This window comes from Gobio gobio (genome assembly GCF_949357685.1).
Source record: "Gobio gobio genome assembly, chromosome: 17".
Lineage (NCBI taxonomy): Eukaryota > Metazoa > Chordata > Actinopteri > Cypriniformes > Gobionidae > Gobio > Gobio gobio.
This window is the reverse complement of record NC_137110.1, coordinates 24,047,807-24,067,974: the sequence shown is the minus strand read 5'-3', so window position 1 is coordinate 24,067,974 and position 20,168 is coordinate 24,047,807. Positions and strand designations below refer to the sequence as shown.

The 20,168-nt window shown below is 39.4% G+C and overlaps 1 protein-coding gene across 1 annotated transcript in view; it reads left to right on the top strand.

Annotated features, from left to right (window-relative positions):
- Window positions 1–20,168, top strand: part of rab6ba (RAB6B, member RAS oncogene family a) — a 119,114-nt gene that overhangs the window by 89,228 nt on the left and 9,718 nt on the right. The window contains exon 6 of the mRNA XM_079840155.1: window positions 16,669–16,762. Within this exon, the coding sequence (XP_079696281.1) occupies window positions 16,669–16,762 (94 nt within the window). The remainder of the gene's footprint in view (window positions 1–16,668; window positions 16,763–20,168) is intronic.

Genomic DNA, 20,168 nt, shown 5'->3' with positions numbered 1-20,168 from the left:
GACCACGTCACAGCCAGTGAGGGAGGCATCTGTTGAAACGGATTCCCGGCAACAGAACGCTCCCAACACTGGCCCTTGGGACAGAAACCAAGGTTTCTTCCATATGACTAGGGAACGAAGGCATCTGCGCGTTACCCTGATCATACAGAATGGATTTCCCCTCAAGGAAAGCCACCTGGTTTACTTCCCATAACCACGTCCCAGCCAGTGAGGGAGGCGCCTGTTGAAACGGATTACCGGCAACAGAACGCTCCCAACACTGGCCCCTGGGACAGAAACCAAGGTTTCTTCCATATGACTAGGGAACGAAGGCATCTGCGCGTTACCCTGATCATACAGAATGGTTTTCCCCCCCGAGGAAAACCCCTTGATTCCCAGCTACCACTGTAAGGGTCTCATGCAGCAGGCCAAGAGATATTCTGTTGGACGCAGCCGCAATGAGCCCCAGCAGCCTTAAACTGCTTCACAGTGATGCTGTGGCCTAGCTTCATTTTAGAGACCAGGCCGCCTGGAAGAACCCGATATTGGTACGCTTTGCCCCAAAAAGCGAACCTCAGGAACTTCCTGTGACACAGAAGGATGGATACAGGGAAGTATGCGTCCTCTTCAGACCCATCGTGACAGACCAGTCCTCAGACTGGATCTGAATCACAATGGAGGAAATGCTAAGCATCTTGAATCTGAATCTCCTCAGAGAACGATTCAAGTACCTCCGGTCTAAAGTTGGATGCAACTCGCCATCCCTCTTAGGAACTATGAAGTACTGGCTGTAGAACCCGGACTCCCTGTCTGGCGGAGGAGCACATTCTGTGGCCTCCTTACCAACAGGGAGTGAACTTCCTGTTCCATTACCCGAACCTGCCCAGGGACCACTGCCGTCCAGACCACCCCACTGAACTTCAGGGGAAGGTAACCGGACTGCAGTCTGTATGCCCCTTCCTACAGTCGCAGGCCCCAAGCTGATATATTCGGAGGCATAACCATGCGCCGAGATAATCTGCTAAGGGAACCAGCCTCTCGAGGCCGGTCTCGGGTGTCAACCGAGCCTCCTCCCCGACCCCCTGAAGCGGCTTACCGGCAGGGCGAAATCGAGGAAGATTTTCGGTGTGCGTACGCGTTTGCTGGACCACCGCAAGTCTTGCTAGAGGCGGCTGGTGCAGCACGCGTGCACGGGGAAACGATGTGGCCCGAAGCGTACTAGACGGCGGGAACACAGCATCGATTCCCGAAAACTCCACAGGGGAGGCGACCTCGATCGCTCCTACCCGGGAGAGGGGGCTGGCCAGCAGGGGGCCTCATCTAAGGGAGCAGCTCAACAGGGCCACAACCCTAGAGCGGACACTGCGATTAGCAATTGCCTGAAACTGATGTGTCCCGCAGGCCACAAGGCGGCGAGAACGACATCAACTTCAGGAGGGCTCCATCTTAGATGAATATCCAGTTCACAAGTTAAACACGCTTGGGTGACAGAATTAAAGTATCCAACTTATCAAAGTCGGATAACATGACACTCAATTCCTCGGAATTAAATGCCATCATAATCACCAAACCCGTGCAACCTGATCTGAATAATAGGCTGAATAAAAAATATATCTAACTCCTCAAAGTCAGATAATATTTTAATTTAATTCCTCAGAATTAAATGCAGCCACAATAAGGTGAAACATAGTCTGAATGATAGGCTGAATATCTAACTCCTCAAAGTTAGATTATATTTAATTTTAATTCCTTAGAATTAAATGTAGCCGTAATTAATCAGACGACACTGTTTTATTTGTATTTATACGGACTCATAGACCCCGCGTTGCCTCAGCAACGTGGTTCAAGCCGTCATAATACAATTGGCTTTCATCCCTCGAGAAAAAAGCCAAACAGTGTCACACAATACAGTGAAACATGGTCTGAAATGACTGAATATCTAACTCCTCAGAGTCAGATAATATCTCATTTAAATCCTCAGACTTAAATGCAGCCATATCAGACAAATACTGATTTATTTTACTATACGGACTCGTCCGTTAAGCCAACCAGTATCTCATGCACACCGATCGCGTGTGTTCACATTAATTGCAGACCCATAACCTGCGCGCTGCCTTTTTTTTTTCCAGCAATCGCGTGGATGGAATCTTGCATATTTAAGAAGTGCTTATGACTTTGACTGCCTCGATGCTGAGTACGTCTAATTCCTCAGAATCAGACCTCTCACACATCGCGTCCTCCGCCCCGGGGGAAGAAGCCGCAGCGCGGGCTTCCACACGGGGAAGGAGAACATCTGAACTGTCAGATAAAGACTGGGAAAATGCCTCAGCAGTCCCAGTCCCGCTGACAGTCCATCCGTGAGCCCCATGACCAGCCTCGCCGCACCGCCTCGGCGGATGCGGGACCGATCCACGGGGCTCACGCCGAGAGCGGAGCACTCTGAGCGTCAGCTTTCATAATGCTCACAAGCGGCTCCCTCGAGAGCCGCTCGAGCATGCCCAGGCAGTGCACACACAGCAGGTGTGTATCCGAGCCCGACATGTAGCGAGGGCAAGGATGCACACACTGCTTGAACTCTCTCACTTTTTCACACTTCATTTCAATCACACACTTTCACTGACATACAACAGTAAATAGACAGACAGTTTGACAGATAGCGCTTGCTGAAGAGCAATAACTACCGCCATTACGTTCCAGCTCCCCTTTTATACTTCCGGGTATGCCGTCACAATGACGTCATCACGCACGCCAATCGGATTGGCCTAGTTGGCATTCTGGTTTCAGATTCGCTGATGCTAAGGGAGCATCCCCAAAGCGTCGTCCCGATGCAGTGCGAGTTCCCTCGAAAGGGAACTCTTAAATTATTACAAAAAATGTATATTTAAAATAAATTGTTCTTTTGTACTTTGTATTCATCAAAAAAATCCTTGTAAAGATGTATCACAATATCCACAAAAAGTTATAACGGCAACTTTTTTCACTGTTATAATACATATAGAGCTGTTTCTTGAGCACCAAATTAACATGTCAGAATGATTTCTGATGGATCATGTGACACTGAAAATTCAGCTTTACCATCACAGGAATAAATTACATTTTAAAACATATTAAACTGTTATTTTACATTGTAATACTTTTTTCACAATTGTACTGTTCTACTGTTTTTTTATCACATAAATGTATCTTAAATGCATCTATTATTCAAAAATATATATTTTTTAAAAACCTTACCAACCTCAAATGTTTGATATCATATAAACCTGAAGACTTTCTTTGTTTCATGGAGCACTAAAGGAGACCGTTAGTAAAATGTCAGAGCTGCTCTCTTTCATAAAATGAAAGGAGACATTCAAGCTCCAAAAATCACAATAAAAGTAGTTCATACCATTTGTGCGCTATTTCCAAGAAAGTAAATGATGATAAATCAATAACATGGCTAAATTCCCATTGCACCATGTAAATGTAAGCCTTATAAAGCTATGATATTAGATTACCTTCAAAGATACTTTTCATGATGTTAGACAACACCCCTTGTTCTGTTGCATGATAGCGGAATACTACTGACTGTCGTATGAGACTAGGTAAGCCATTTCAGAACAGTAGATAACACTGGCTTTAGAGCAGAAGATGGCACTGAATTAGTTATTGTAAAAAAGACAGACACTGTGGGATTTCTCTAATGGTGGCCAAATGCCCTGGACTCGAGTAAAGTGTTTGTGGCATGCATGGTGGAAAGTGCCATGTCATTTTTGTGCCAGAGGAAGTGAAAGGTTATGCAGAGTCTGGCAGTCATCATCTTGGATGTTAGTTCTGTACCTTGACATTGAAGACATCTTTTGCACTCACAAGGAAGGCTCATTCTCTTGTAGTAAAGACATAGTACTGTACTACTGCCTTTATGGCAGTGGTGACAATTTGTTGTCAACTTCATGTGCACTTCGTTACACAATGCTAGTAGTGTACTATGTATTCTTTTCCAACTGCCCCTGCATGTTGTAACTCTGGATCTGCAATGGCGATTGGACGGCTGAGGCGGCAGTTAAATGATTAGAGGCGGATCCTCTGTCACAGTGTAGTGAGTGTGTCCGTGTAAAGGAAAGATATTAAAAACCTTGGATCAGACTGTTGCCATGGCGCCCAGTAATAAGTCAGGAGTGAGAAACCTGTCAGAACATTTGCCACTATAAATATGATATAAAGCAGTGATTCCCAACTGGTTTGGCCATATAGTACCCACATTTTCCCATGGTCATTAAGCCGAGACCAATTTTTTTATGATTGACACACACACGAGTACCGTCTTTACCACTTTACTTAACATAAATTGTTAGAATATCACTAACACTGCTGAATAACAATATAAGGTAATGCTATTAAATAGCATTCCTAAACTAGTTTATGGTAATACAATAAAGTTAGTAAGTTGGTATGAGCCACCACATTCATCTAAAAAATTTAAAATAAATAGTATTTTAAGTTAAGGTTACGAAAATGACAGTTACAATGATAAATACACCATACTAAACATGAACAGTTAATAAAACATATTGACAATGATCCTGATGAATATAAACATTATACCTGCATGCAAAACCTTTCCAGTTAACACACAATGTACCAGTTACGTAATTTATTGGTAGGCTACTTTTTTGTAATTTCATAGCTTATTAATTCACAACGTAACTAAAAAGTTGCATGCTTGTTATTTCATTTGCTGTTTATAGTGAAGTGATGTACACTGCAAGCACATAATAATGCCTGACAGGATATGGAAAGTTTGTCTTGAGGTGAGAGACTTTTTTATTTCGTGACAAGTTATGAAAATAACTGACCTGAGCTGACCTGTGGCTTTTTAAAGGAACACGCCGCTATTTTTGAAAATAGTGGCGTCATTTTCCTACTCCCCTAGAGTTAAACAGTTGAGTTTTACCGTTTTCGAATCCATTCAGCCGAACTCCGGGTCTGGTGGTAACACCTTTAGCATAACTTAGCATAGATCATTGAATTTGATTAGACCGTTAGCATCTCGCTTCAAAAAAAATGAACAAAGAGTTTCAATATTTTTCCTATTTAAAACTTGACTCTTCTGAAGCTACATTGTGTACTAAGACCAATATGGCAAGGAGCTATACTCTCATTCCTACATAATAATCAAGGAACTTTGCTGCCGTACCATGGGTGCAGCAGGCACAATGATATTATGCAGCGCCTGAATATAGGCTAACTTCCGTCAACATAGCCAACATGACAACCTGCTTGCACATGCAGCGTGCTAGCTTGGGACTATTTTCAGGTGCTGCGTAGTACTGTACTACTGCCTTTATGGCAGTGGTGACAATGTGTTGTTGCACCTGCTGCACCCATGGTACAGCAGCAAAGTTCCTTGATTATTACGCAAGAATGAGATTATAGTTCCTAGCCATATCGGCATAGAAAATTGCAACTTTTCATTTTCCGTCGGTCTTAGTACACGATGTAACTACAGAAGAGTCAAATTTTAAATAGGAAAAATATCGAAACTCTTTGGTTATTTTTTGGAGCGAGATACTAACGGTTTATTCAGATTCAATGATCTATGCTAAGCTATGCGAAAAGTGCTACCGCCAGACCCGGAGATCGGCTGAATAATTTGAAAATGGTAAAACTCAACTGTTTAACTCTAGGGGAGTTTGAAAATGAGCCTATTATCAAAAATAGTGGAGTGTTCCTTTAATGGTTTGAAGTCTGAAGTGGATGTTGGTCAACAAAAAGACAATAATATATACGCTTCACAATTTTTATTTCCAAGCATTTATACTGTCGCTCTGAGCAAGATGGTGCATGACCTTTTTTAGTATAGTGCAATTTAGTAATAGGGGATTGTTTGTATAATCATATTTAATGTATATTCTTATAATCCCAGATATACTGGGTATGTTAATTTTCCTGCATAAATGCATGCATAAAGAAATTTATTTTGTGTTAGTTCAGTAACCTATGTCTGCAGTATGCAATAGACACACCCATCTTAACAATTTTGTATATGGCTTATCCATTTTTTTGGTCCCCATGAGGAATCCAGCTTATAAATAATACGTAATAGAGTTTTTTTGTAAAAATGCAGAAAGTTTTCTTTGATGGGTAGGGTTTGAGGATAGAATATACAGTTTGTACAGTATAACAATCATTGTGTCTATGGAAAATCCCCATAAAACATGAAAATTCAATGTGTGAGTGTGTTTAACCAATAAAGACAACAAAACATCTTATACTGTAATATTATTGGAATATTAAATCTAAAGTCAGTGTGGGTGTATTGCATGAATTTCGGTCCAGAGGATGTTTGTTCTGTCAGAGGAACAGATGGCACTGCGCTCTTCCAGACACCCTACGTGATGTCAGCTGAGATTACCTACACTTGAGCCAATACCAAATAAAAAGAGACAGCTCAACCTAGCAGTATACATCAATCTGAAGTGTCAAACACAATCAATTTACTATACTTGAAAAAAGAAAATGTGTTGTGTGGGAAAGCACAGGTAATCAAATATTTCAAGGTCAATATGTACCAGAGCAGTGCTTTTAAACAGAAAAGAATTACCAAGATTTGACAAAATATTCACCATTTCATAGAGTGTGATAATGAATGGGTTAGGGAAGTAAGTGCTGAAAGTACTTTAAATAGTAGTAACTCCTGAATGTAATCACAACAACGTTATGAATAAAGGCAGAGACACATGCTGAACCTGTGTGTGCTGTTTCCGTGAGCTTAAGATAGCATCGGATAAAACATTTATGACTGGAAGATGCACCAGAGAAGGCAGGACATTTAGGCCGGCAAGATATTCTGCTCCATCAACATTTGTAACTTATGCTTAATTCCATCTTTCTTTTTGTGACGTGAATATCAAAATGTTTAGTTTACGGCTACTGTGAGAGCTCAAAAGCATGCACAGTCATCAGCCAGTGATGGATTCAGGGTCAGGTTTGGAGTCCTTTTGGTTTTCTGAAGTCACTTATTTTATTTAGATATAAAGAATAAGATGTCTGTTATATTTCATCACTTTTGTTTTTGCTGTCACCCTTTGCCTTCCCTGAGGGGTTCAATTGAAAAGTGAAAAGCTGTTTAAAGCACACTCTTTAATATACAAGAAAGGGGCACGAAAACATATCTGCACTGTTTGGAGGGACTTTGATCATGAAACAAAGCTACATCAAACCATGATGTTCATATCACTCAAGTTATTTAATTGTCACAGTAGCTTTGAAAAAAAGGAGAGAAAAAAACGAGCTATGCCATAGATTTGAGAACTGCATCTCTGAAGAGACTGTGATCTCTGAGACTCTGAAATAGAAGGAAGTCATGGTGGCATATCCTTAATTATCAAACTAGTGCTGTAAATGTAGCTAGTAGTAGATGAAATTACAGAGCAATGGGTGGCTTGGACAGTCAGAAGGCATACTGACATTTTGTGCATAAATAAGAGAGGAGTTAAACCCTCCTCATTGCGTCACATTCAGGAATTTCAGTTATGGAGTGTCCCTCCCAATATTCAGATTAGTGTTCAACAAATATGGTTTTCAATGGTTGATTCCAAAACGATTACCCCAATTCTAAATATTCAGTCTTATACAGTATAGTAGAAAAAAAGCTAGCAACAGTTATTTATTATCCCTAAAGTAGTCCATTTTTCAGTCCCGTCACAGTTCTTAAAATTTCAAAAGATTAATTTCTAAAATTCTTGTAGTGACTATTATATATAGTGTGTGTGTGTGTGTGTGTGTGTGTGTGTGTGTGTGTGTGTGTGTGTGTGTGTGTGTGTGTGTGTGTGTGTGTGTGTGTGTGTGTGTGTGTGTGTGTGTGTGTGTGTGTGTTTCCTGTATATATGGTTTATGAGGACACACATGTGCATAATGATGGGTATTATAACTTCCTTTGTCCTCATAAACCAAATGGTTTAAAAAAAAAAAAACTAAACGTTTTTCTTATTATTATTATTATTATTATTATTATTATTCAAAAAATTGCAAAAGTTTTGTGTGATGAGTAGGTTTAGGGGGTAGGGTTAGTGTAGGGGGATAAAATATACAGTTTGTACAGTATATAAAAACTATTACGCCTATGGAGAGTCCTCGAAAAACCACATGTACGTGTGCATGTGATTCTGATTCTTAAAGTGTCACACACGCATAGTTTTTAAAGCATTCTTAAGTGTGTGTGATATTCTTAAAGTATTGTGAAATATTATATACCGTTTCAATATATTTTAAAATGTCATTTATTGCTCTGATGGCAAAGCTGAATTTTCAGCATCATTACTCCAGTCTTCAGTGTCACGATCCTTCAGAAATCATTCTAATATACTGATTTGGCGCCCAATAAACATTTCTTATTATTATCAGTGTTGAAAACAGTTGTGCTGCGGAGAAACCATGGACCATGAAACCATTTTTTTGGGGAAACCATGATACATTTCTTTTCAGGATTCTTTGATGTATAGAAAGTTCAAAAGAATAGCATTTAATTGAAATATATATATATATTTTTTTGTAACAATGTAAAAGTAAAATATAAAAATGTATTTTTATTGTAATATGTCTTGGTGGCACAAATGGCACCATTTACATAGAATAAGCTGTATACTTTGAGAAGCAGTGAGCCAGGAATGCAATTCACGAGTTAAATAAACTCATGTATATGTATCTGAGCGCATGTCTGTGGAGAGAACAAAATAGTTTAGGTGGTTACATCACGGCTGTCCCAGCAGACAGAGCTCAGTGGCTTAAATACAGCATGTCCTATTCACGTCCCCCTGCCCTGGGATATAGCTAGTCTCTTCTTCAGCCTACTCATTTCTCTCAACCACCTCACAAACTCTCTCACATCCCCATCAAGCTTCAGAGTCACAGACATGGATAAGTGTCACAAGTGTGTCATAAATGAGGCTTAATTAATGGGCCTTCCCTTTGTGCAATTAATCAGTTTCAACATCAATTAATTAGAGTAAGTAGAGATGACGGAGGGAGGCAACGACTGAATCTGTTGTCTCAGAGCCTGTGCTGTCTGATAATACTTCACCCATTATCTGTGACCCACTAACCACTTTATCAAATACCACATTTCCATTATTGCTGTTTTCATAAATCTTGTTGCATGGGCTTGATATTGGTTGCCATTACTGGCAGAGTTATTATTTTCCTTCATGTGTAGTCCTGGAAATGTAGCCTCTGTTTCTTTGCTATATTGTTCTTCATGGAATCCCTCTGGCCAAGTCCAGTATAGCTGGTCACCAGCAAGTGTTGTGTTTTTGATGATGGTGGTCTGGAGAAAGTATATTTTAGCCCTTCATTTATCTTAATGTCTGTTCTGATAAACAGCCGAGTCATGGGACCTTTGAATATTTTGTGGACAGTTTATTTGAGGATCTCAGCATTAAACATTTAATTATATGGCTTGATAAGCTCAAGCAAATATTCTGGCGCCATTCCATGCAATGCCTTAAAAACATGTCAAAACCTTATATTGGATCCTGTAATGCCCTAGCCAGTCTAATGGGGATAACAGTGGGGTAAAATGATCAGTCTTCTTAGCCTTCATAAGCATTCTAGCAACGACATTTTACAACGTGAGACATGCAACATGAGTCTGGCAGGTCCCGGAATAAATAACATTACAATAATCTAAATGGGAAAAGATACAAGCATGGATGACCTTTTCTGTCACTAGTTGAAAGAATGTTTTTTATTTGGCTACTACCTCAGATAAAAGAAACAAATCCGAACTATAGTTTTTATTTGTTTATCAAATTTCAGCAAGGAATCGAATGCTGTATACAATATATACTAATAATTTCATACTATACTGTACTATACTATACTATACTATACTATTATAATATTATAATACAGTATGGGGGGAAAAAAACTATTTTATTTATGTTGTTGCAAAAAAATTGTTGCATTCAAATTGCCTGCCTATATATGAATGACAGTTAGTGTCAAAAAAATGATGCAAAATGGTGTAGTTACGGCATCTACCAGCTAAGTGGCTGGTAAAATCATGATTCCTACTATGCTTCCTAATTAGCTTAACAAGAAAATCTATGTGGGTTGACCAGCATTTTTTTTTTTTTTTTGCTGCTGATCAGTATGGCTATGCTGGTCCAGCATCCAGACCAGCACTAGCCTGACGTCGTCTTACTCAATTCTAGTCAGAATATGAGTCTGATACTGTAGTGATGTTACGTTCGTGAATGAATCGTTCTTTTTGAACGAATCTTTTAGGTGAACGAATCGTTCTCGTTCAGGTAGTCCACTGACTCATATTTCTCGTTCACTGAAATTCCTCCCTCCACAGCAGCATGGCGCTATTAGCAGCGAGGAGCGAGCGCATGCGCAGCTCTGTGGACTGTTTCATCCTGTCAATGACAAAACTTCGAGCCAATAGCGTTCGAGTATAAGATGTGACGGAGCATGTGATTTGTTGAATTCAGTGAACGAATACGCCTTTTACTGACCAAGATGCTTTTGAGTCCGACTCTGACTCTGTCTGAACCAAAGACTGATCTCCTTCTCGACTTGTTCGTGAACGAACTGTATTTCGTTCGTGAACGAACCAGCTATTGAACGATACTGATAGCGAACATGTAGAGCTCGGCTTGTGTAGTTAGGCATATACGGTATGCAGCAAAGAAAGACATGTACACTTTACCATTTTAATGAAAACAGTGTAATAATGCAGGCTGATGGTTAAATGATTGTATAATTACTGATGTATTGTGTTTGTATTATTTATTTTCATTGTTGTTGTTTTATAAAATTAATACAAATTACTTCATTACGTTTGAGTCATGTCATGCAATTCTCCAAAAACTGTAAAACAAATAAAAAATGCGATATTATTGGAGTTAACGAACACGTCCATCACTGACGAGTTGCTTTTTTGAGTCTAAACGAGAGATCTCGTTCGTGAACGAACAAACTGGTACATGAACGAATTGAACCACCAACGATACTGAACGAACACGCCCATCACTGAACGAGAGAGAGAGAGATCTCGTTCGTGAACGAATTGAACGAACTGCTGCTACATCTCGTTCGTGAACGAATTGAACGAACTGCTGTTACATCTCGTTCGTGAACGAACTGGTGGTACATCTCGTTCGTGGAAATGGATGTCGGTCATTTAGTATGTGAATCATTCTCGTTCAGCAATAAGCAGAGAGCGGATGGCTGCAAACCGCAGTTTTAGGCTACGATTGTTTATAACTCCACGTTCGTTTACCATAATCCCAGATATATGAATGTGTAAATGTCGACCAAACAATTAAATGTTAATCATGCAAGAAAACCTTTGTGCTTTGGTCTTCTGAACCACTTATTTAGACTTATTTTATTTAATGATAGATGCACACATTTTAATAAAGCCAAATGATTTTTTTTGTAAGTAAATACGTTCGTTGACTTAAAGGTCCCATGGCATGAAATTTTCATTTTATGAGGTTTTTCAACATTAATATGAGTTCCCCTAGCCTGAATATTGTCCCCAAGTGGATAGAAATGTTGATCGGTGTAAACCCGAGTTCTGGCTGTCTTTCTCTGCCTTTGAGAAAATGACTGTGAATCCTGAAGTCTCCTGGTTTGACGTCCAAGCAGGAACGGTTACCTCCCTTTCCTCCACCCAGAGAATCTGGCACGCCCATGCAAACGCTCGAGAGATCATGGCTTGTGAACGAGTGAATGCTGGCAGTTTCTCAGTGTTTGGATGTACAAATGAAAACAGAAGTCTTTTTTCAGTTCCTTCTGATCTGTGATCAGTGATTTCTGATGTGTAGCTAATTATTTATTATTCGTGCACACAATGCGGCTTCTCTCTCTCCAGACAGAACAGTGTTTTCGTGTTTTCTATCTTGTGAGTCAGTGTTTTTGTACGTCCTCGTCGCGTCTATCGGTTCTAAAATGTGCATGCAGTCATGAATTTCTGCTCAACATCGGCAGAGTAACATCTTTAGAGATAAACCTTACACACGCCGAAGCTCGGCCTTCAACATCCCCGACCCCCAGTACTGCATCTGGCCCACAGCGGAGGCACCAAACGCGGCGTGAGATTAAGCAGAAGGGGGGTAAGCGTGAGGATAGCTAGCCAGCCTAGCCCCACAATAAACTGGATTACATTCGATTACTGCTGTTGTGTCTTTGTTTGCGCTGTGTACTCAACGCGCGTCACTGACGCTTTTATTTTATTTTAAAAATAATGCTATTATCAACACTTACTTTTAACTCGTTCATCTCGACAGCTGTAATGGTACTTTGCATGTGTTACAAAGTTGGTAATAATGATGAAGACGGACTCGGTGTGACTGGGACTCGTGTTTATTCAGAACTCTCAGATACAAACACAATAAACTCGCGCTGACTGACAGCGCTCTCATAACTCAGTAGTTACTATAAATAACTTTGTTAGCAATCGCTGAGCTCAGCCTCTGGTACATTAGTGATGTCCGGTTCGCGAACGATCTTTCTTTTGAACCAGTTCTTTTTAGTGAACCGAATCAGTTCACCAAATCGGACTGAATCGTTCTAAACGGTTCGCGTCTCCAGTCAGCACTGATCCATAATTTACTAAAGTTACTAACTTTCTGACATGAGTGACAGTCCCTCCGACTAGAAATAGACTAATAACCTGAAGTATATGCTGTAACTACAACAGTTCAGACATGCTGAGAACTGATGTGAAGTGAACTCAGGTCCATCCGTCTCTCTGGCAGCAGCTCGTGCCTGCTCGTGCCTCGTAGACCTCGTTAAACCACGCCCCCTCCGCTCATTTAAAATGCAAAGATGTCAGCCAATCACAACAGTCTCATAAGTCTCACAGCAGACACGCCTCTTGAAGCAGGGCATTCAGCCACAGGGCAAACAGCAGTATAGAAAAAAATGCCTTTTATTTCTAAATTATGACATTTTATGATATAAAAGTCATACTAACAATATAAGTACACCTCAGGAAGAAAAATGCCATGCCATGGGACCTTTAATAAATAACGCATAAGACACTCTTTTTGCCACCTTCTGGGATATTTATGGAATATAAAAAAAATGGTCACTGAACGAATCAATGAACGAATCTGAACAAATCATTTTGATGAACGAACTGAAAATGAACGAATCTCTTGAAAGAATCGAAATTTCCATCACTATGATACTGCTCCGTTGGGCTGTGATTATGGGGCGTGTTTCAACCGAACCAGGAAAGACCTCAATTGGATAGACCTACAACCAATCAGAGCAACGGAGCGACGCATAACATTATTTGTAAAATGTCAACAGAACTCAACTGCACTGTGTTGCCAAGTCCGCGGGATGAAGCGACCCCAATTATGTGATTATACAGACCCAGGAATGCGAATTTTAGCAGGCAGCCCTGCCAAAATGACACATATTTTACCCCCCAAATGCCTTTTTTTTTTTCGGAGAACCCCCCAGGAAAGCTATTAGGCTTGTTTTTGGCTAGTTTTGAGGAACGTTAGCAATTGGGCGGGTTTTGTTGTAAAAACTTGGCAACCCTGTCTGCACGCACGCTGGAATAAGTAGCCTAACGTTAGAAGAAAGAGATGAGTGTAAACGATCTTTCCCGGTGTTGTAAAAAAATATTTTAAGGATACACAGAGTACTTACCAACACGATCATCATTTCTGAGAGAAATAGTAAAGGTGAATGCATATACGAACAAGTTCTCCGTTTAGGATTAGAACAAATTCACCCAAGCGCCTTTGATGACGTGGATGATTACGTTAATGTTGATCATCTGTCCATCATCGTCTAAAGCCCGCCCTGACAATTTCATTGGTCCGAACAGTTTCTGTTCGGGCATAATTACTTCTCTATGGATCAAGTCCAGACCGAACTGCCCAAGTAAAAATTTTGTGGGAGGGGCTACGTTTGGCTGGCATCCAGGCTAGACCAGCACTAAACCAGCATGGAAATTCATGCTTTTTTTTCAGCAGGGGTCATCACAGTTCAATAATATTGTAACAGTTCTATGTTGAGGGAAGGAGGAGGCGGAAACCGCCAAACGCTCAACAACTTTAATAAATAAATAAACACAAAACGAAAGTAAAAGACGGCAGTCGTTCGCGAGGGCGGACAAACATAAACAAAACATAAAGTCCAGGCCTGGTCCTCTCTTGTCGGTCACTGCCGTCGCTCCTCCTTTTAATGCTTCTGACTGTAGCTCTGTGAGAGATACGAGACCGGTGTGACATGCAGGTGACACTCATTTGCAATCACGCCACTGGCCTCGCGCCGTTCTCTCACGACTATAATATACTGTATATATTATACTTATATTATAAACTTAATAAACATTATTTTATAATGTGTCCTGGGGTGCACTTATAATGTTAGTATGATTTTTACTTCAAAAATTGTCATAATTTAGAAATAAAAGGCATTTTTCCTACCCTTACATTGGCCCTCAGATTTAAACGCTCTGTTTGAAGGGGCGTGTAAACGTCCACTGCAGTATAATATTATAATATTGGTTAACATCTTTTTATATGAAATAGCTAAGTATTGCGTTTTACTATCTTCTAGCATTATATTTAAATCTATAGCATTACATTTAGATCGTGGCATGAAAGGTTGCAGTGATGAGCATTGTAGCCGGTCACGGACATGTTGAGCGTATGAATGCAGTGATCTTGTCATTACAACTCCATTTCTGCACTCACAAATGCTTTCATCATAGCTAACTGTGCAAACCAGGGGCAATTCTAGGATTTTCATTTTAGGGAGGCTCAGGCCCCAGTGAGGGTATGCAAAAAAAAATTGGTAAGACTTTAGTTTAGGGTCCAATTCTCACTATTAACTAGTAGCTTATTAGTATGCATATTAGGATATTGGCTGGTTATTATTTCGTTTCGGGGGCATGGCCCCTCGAGAAATTTTGTGCATTTTAAGATGTTCTGAACGCCAAAAAATTTGATAACAATAGCTTGAAAACCATGTCAGTGGGCAGATATCACTGGTAAAGTTTTTCCATTTTTGTCAGTGAAGAAAGTAAACATATGTTTAACTGATATTTATATGTTTTATGAATAATTTTCGAAGGCTAACAGGAAAGCTAGGTAACTAAATGTATTAAATTAATTCACAATATGCACACATTCATTACTAATCTTATGCCCAATACAAGCTGAAAAAAGCTGAACTTTTTTATTTACTGAGAGCTACAAATGGAATTATTAATTTACAATATGCACACATTCATTACTATTAATCTTATGCCTAATCTGAAGAAAACGGCTTTGTTAATATTTCTTGTTTATTAATTAGCCTATATTATAAATTACATTAAATATACCTATTTCAAATCAAAATGGCGAAATTAGACAAAAGTGTATTAATTTGGCTGAATATTTTTGTCATTTGTTTAACATTTCTGATTTAAAGAAGCAGCTGTCAAATATGGAATGTTTAGTTTAAGTACATATCTCGCACTTGACGTTGAGTCGCGCTGCTAAAAAATTTGTGCTCAGGCTCAGCATCTTCTGTGTGAACATAAAGCCCGCCTACTCTGATTTGATTGGTTTTCTCAAATATTTTGACATTGACAAGCGGTGACAGACCAATGAGACTCAGATTGACGCACACTCCTTCTGACGTGCGCTCTATTCGCCGCCACAGTGGATTGAAGAACCCGCTGATTAACGCAGATTAAAAAAGGGACGAAGCCGAAGCTTCGTTTGAAAGCTTCATATGTTTGAAAGGTTAATCACACATTTTTTTAGGGGGGCAGAAGCCTGACGCCCATGGTGCAAACACAATGTAAGTCAGAGATTAATTGATTATTACGGGAGTTTTGGGGCAGGCCAGAACACTGATAAACTCGCGCTGTTTGATTGACAGCTGCAGTGATTGCAAAATGAGCGTCCTTTGATCGCTTTCTATAGGCTATATAATTTAAATACAGTTTAAATTATTTTCATCCTACTAAGATACACAATGTGAAGTGGACCGTTTAGTTACTGGCTTGATTTACTGACACATAAACGAACATCTGACTGTATATAAATCATTACACATCAGAAATCACTGGTCACAGATCAGGCATTAGAAGAACTAACACGGTTACTTACATGTTGTCGCATACTGTCGAGTCCATAATGTAAAAGTCTGCTTACAGAGCCTGTGCCGAAATTGCCACTGATTTACCAAAGAATCCACAGTGAAATGTGCCGCATATAAATCCCAGACAGCAAATAGTGTCGGCCCAGATCTGGTGTAGAATCCACGTGTTGACTATGTTGCTGTCTGAGATAAATAATGCTCAACTGAGACATTCACATTGTTGAAAATAAATAGAATAACCATATTCCTAGCATTAGGATCCTTTGGAATGTAATATTATTTGTAGTCCATCCTCTATTGCTCTTCATCTCACTAACACGCCAGTGGGCGGGGCCAAAGTTGCAATGATGAAGTAGTCGTTGATTTTCTTCTGCAGAGGTGGTCTTTCAATTATTAATAAGCACATTCCACAATGAGTCGTTATCAGGGATAGGTAATAATAAAAGCTGGTTTTGGATTAACAAGGAAGTTTTCAGTTCTGAAACTTATACAGGATATTCTTGTAGTATGATGACCTCTTATAAATTGTCAAAAGCGCAAGGAAAATTTTTAAAATCCTTAAAATCTTCAACCTTTTCACAGGCAAATCACGATTGAGGAAGGCGAGCAGCGGGCCAAAGAGCTGAGTGTGATGTTTATCGAGACCAGTGCCAAGACTGGCTACAACGTCAAACAGGTAAGTTTTACCTCACCACTTTGTTCTGTCAGCGGAAAGAGCGGGCACGATGTGTGGGTGTGAGAAACGCTCTGCGTTCTTTCGGATTTCTCTACTAAGGTGCAGTTGAAAGAATAATTCAGGATGACTAAGCGCCGAGGTGGGAGAGATCAGATGTGACGTGGAGCTCTCTGCTGTGTTTTCTCTCTCTCTGAGAGGCGGAAATGCGTACAGCACTCTGTGTGTGTTGTGTGGGCTAAGGTGTGTGTGCGTGTTTGTGTATGTTAGCTTCAGATCTGTCTGACTGGACCACAGACTGTGCTAGTCGTTCTGTCATCCAGTCTTTCTTCTGTTAGAATGATCAAGCTTGGCTTCTTTTTGTCAAGTGTCATGTAATTAGTCAAGTACAAAAGTTCTTATTGTGTCTCTTTTAGTAAGATTTTAGTGATAGAGATGTCATGTTATAAAATAGTCACAGTGCTTTAAGATCACATTATACTTTTTTCATTTTTATTTCGACAGTCTTTAAAATAAAGCAGTATGCTACTCATTACTGTTCGTTACAATTCACTGCATTTGAGTTTAGTTCAGGTAAGGGATGTCTGACATGACAAAAAATAAAAATATGTAAAATTCACCTTCTCATTCTCAAAAAAGAAATAAATATGTCGTTCAAATTATATTTCTGTAAAAATTAAAAATATTAAATATTAAAAACATCTAATTGTACCCATCTTTTTTTAAATAATGTCATTATTTCTCAGAGTTTTCCACACAATCCATAGCACTCTCTTGTGGCCCCCTGGGGGTCTCTGGACCCCAGTTTGAAAATCCCTGCACTTTGATAATAGATATCAAAGGTCAATAAAGAGTTACAATTATTAGGGGCTTTCGCACTGGGGGAACCTTTTCATAGGCTGCATCCGAAAACGTAAAAATGCTGCCTTCAGAGGAGCCATTCCAAGATAGGAAGGCATCAAGGCACGTCCGAATACAATGTTAGCTTCACTTCCTATCCCCTGAGATACCTTCATCTGATTTTTAAACGCAGCATAGATTTATCCTTCACTGCCTTTGATGTCCCACAATCTTGTGCGTTCCATTCAGTGAGCTAAAAAAAAAGAAAGACAAATGAAAGTTGCGGGTACTGTGTGTACATTTTTGACCAATGTTTTCCACTTCTGATTTAATTTCTAGCGAGAAAATACTACTGTTGTATTAAAATATTTGTTTAGTTCTCACCAAATCCCACTCTATTTTGCTGTAGTTCATTAAACTGTTACACTGGCTCAGAAGTCTGTCCGAAATCAGTTTCGTGCAGTACCTTCGTGCGCAAGCACTGCCTGCAGAGTCATTGCCTATATAAAGCAGCAAGGCAACAGTAAGATTTAGGATGCAGCCATTGTTCCTAGAACTAATGGCGGAAGTACCTGCTTTTTGGCATGTTCGCACCGCAGGATCTGGGAATATTTTGGTTCTAGAAAAGCCTTTTGGGGGAACTAAATTAGCTCCTACTTCAGAGTACGGTTTAATGCTGCATTCAAGATGAGGTTGGGCGTCGGAATACCCCATATGAAATGTCCCACTTTAGACCTTAGTGAGTTCCAGACCACATGATGTTGTCCCAACACAATGAGAGCATATTGCGCTTTGTTTCAATTATGGCAAATACATCATAAAAACAACATAAAAATGCTTTGAAAACATCTGACGAAAAGCAAAAATGAAGGCATAAACGCAATGTCTAATGTTAAAGTTTGTTTTTACGTTCATGCTCATTTGAAGCAGGAATTGCCGACATCTTGGAAGTGACATCAGATGGCACGTCTCTCTGAGGTTGGGGTTGATCGATGTACCCCGAGTTCACAGGTCTAATGTCCGACTTTGAGTGGTGTTCCAGACGTTATTTCCATGTGTAAAAAAACAAAAAAAACAATTGGGAGCTGTCTGGAACGCAGCATAAGTTCCTACAACCTGGAAAAAACACTCGAAAGCCCCTATTGTTGATAATTATCAAGATGATTTGATATTGAAAGAATTCTTCCACCAAGTAATATAATGCATTGTCCTAATATTGAACTATATTACTATTGTGCATTATTATTGAATGTGCAGAAAAAGGTGTGTGCTTATTTCACAGCTGCAATCAAAATTTAGATTCTCTCCATTTTACAATTACAGTTTGAAACATGAGGCTTATACTGTCATTCTTCAAAACTAAGAATGGGCTATGTTATTGTGCATTGTTCCATCAGCCCTATTGGGCACTAAGCCTTCATTCTTCTTAAAGCCATGTATCACTGTTTCACAGGAGCTCAGCACTGACAGTACAACACTAAAAGACACTAAATCTCTGACACAACATGTTATTGGCTCCAGACATGGAGCTGACTTGTTCCAGTCTCCATTACAAATCGAGATCATTTCCAAGCCTTTACATTGTTACATGGTATGTGTGTGTCGCTGACTGGAGCACATGTTTGTTTGCACTTTTGACTAGAGCAGGGAGCGGCATTCATCTGAGATTACGATCAATACTGAAATTTTCTTATTTATTTCTCCAATAACAGCAACATTAGTTAAACTGATTACCTCACAGAGGTAATTGCAAAATAATGACTAAAATATTGATTAAAGAATTGCAGGGTGTCAAGTTCTTTCCAGGATGAAATTGAATTCTTGTGTAAATAATAAAATATTCAACATGTTTGGATAATAATCATAATAGAGTAATTTGTTGAATAACAGCCTTTCATTGCTATAATTCGTAAGAATATGAAGTTTCATTATAGATTCATAGCAAGAACATTCAGTTCATACTTTAGTGTATAATGAAGTGATTCATTTTCTTCAACAGTTCAACAGCTGTTTTGTTTTTCAAATTGTAAAAATGCAGAAAGATTTATTTTAGGATTTTGTGTGGGTTAAAGGGATGGTTCACCCAAAACTGAAAATGTTGTCATCATACTCACCCTCAAGTTGTTCCAAGCCTTTATGAGTTTCTTTGTTCTGTTGAACACAAAAGAAGATATTTTGAAGAATGTTGGTAACCAGACAGTTGACAGTAGCCATTGACTTCCATAGTAATAAAAAATACTATGGAAGTCAATGGCTACCGTCTGGTTACCGACATTCTTCAAAATATCTTATTTTGTTTCCAACAGAACAAAGACACTCATACAGATTTGGAACAACTTGGGGGTAAGAAAATAACAGAATTTTCATTTTGGGGTGAACTATCCCTTTAAGGTTGGGTTATTATAGTATTTATTACTAGCTTTATTTAAAAACAGTAAAAGTCTTGTGTATTATTACACATCTCTTTGGAATACTTGATTTTGATCGGTCAGTGACATGTACATTCTGTCATAATTGTCTTACTCTCATGTCATTCCAAACCTTTATGATGGAATGTGGAACATTCAAA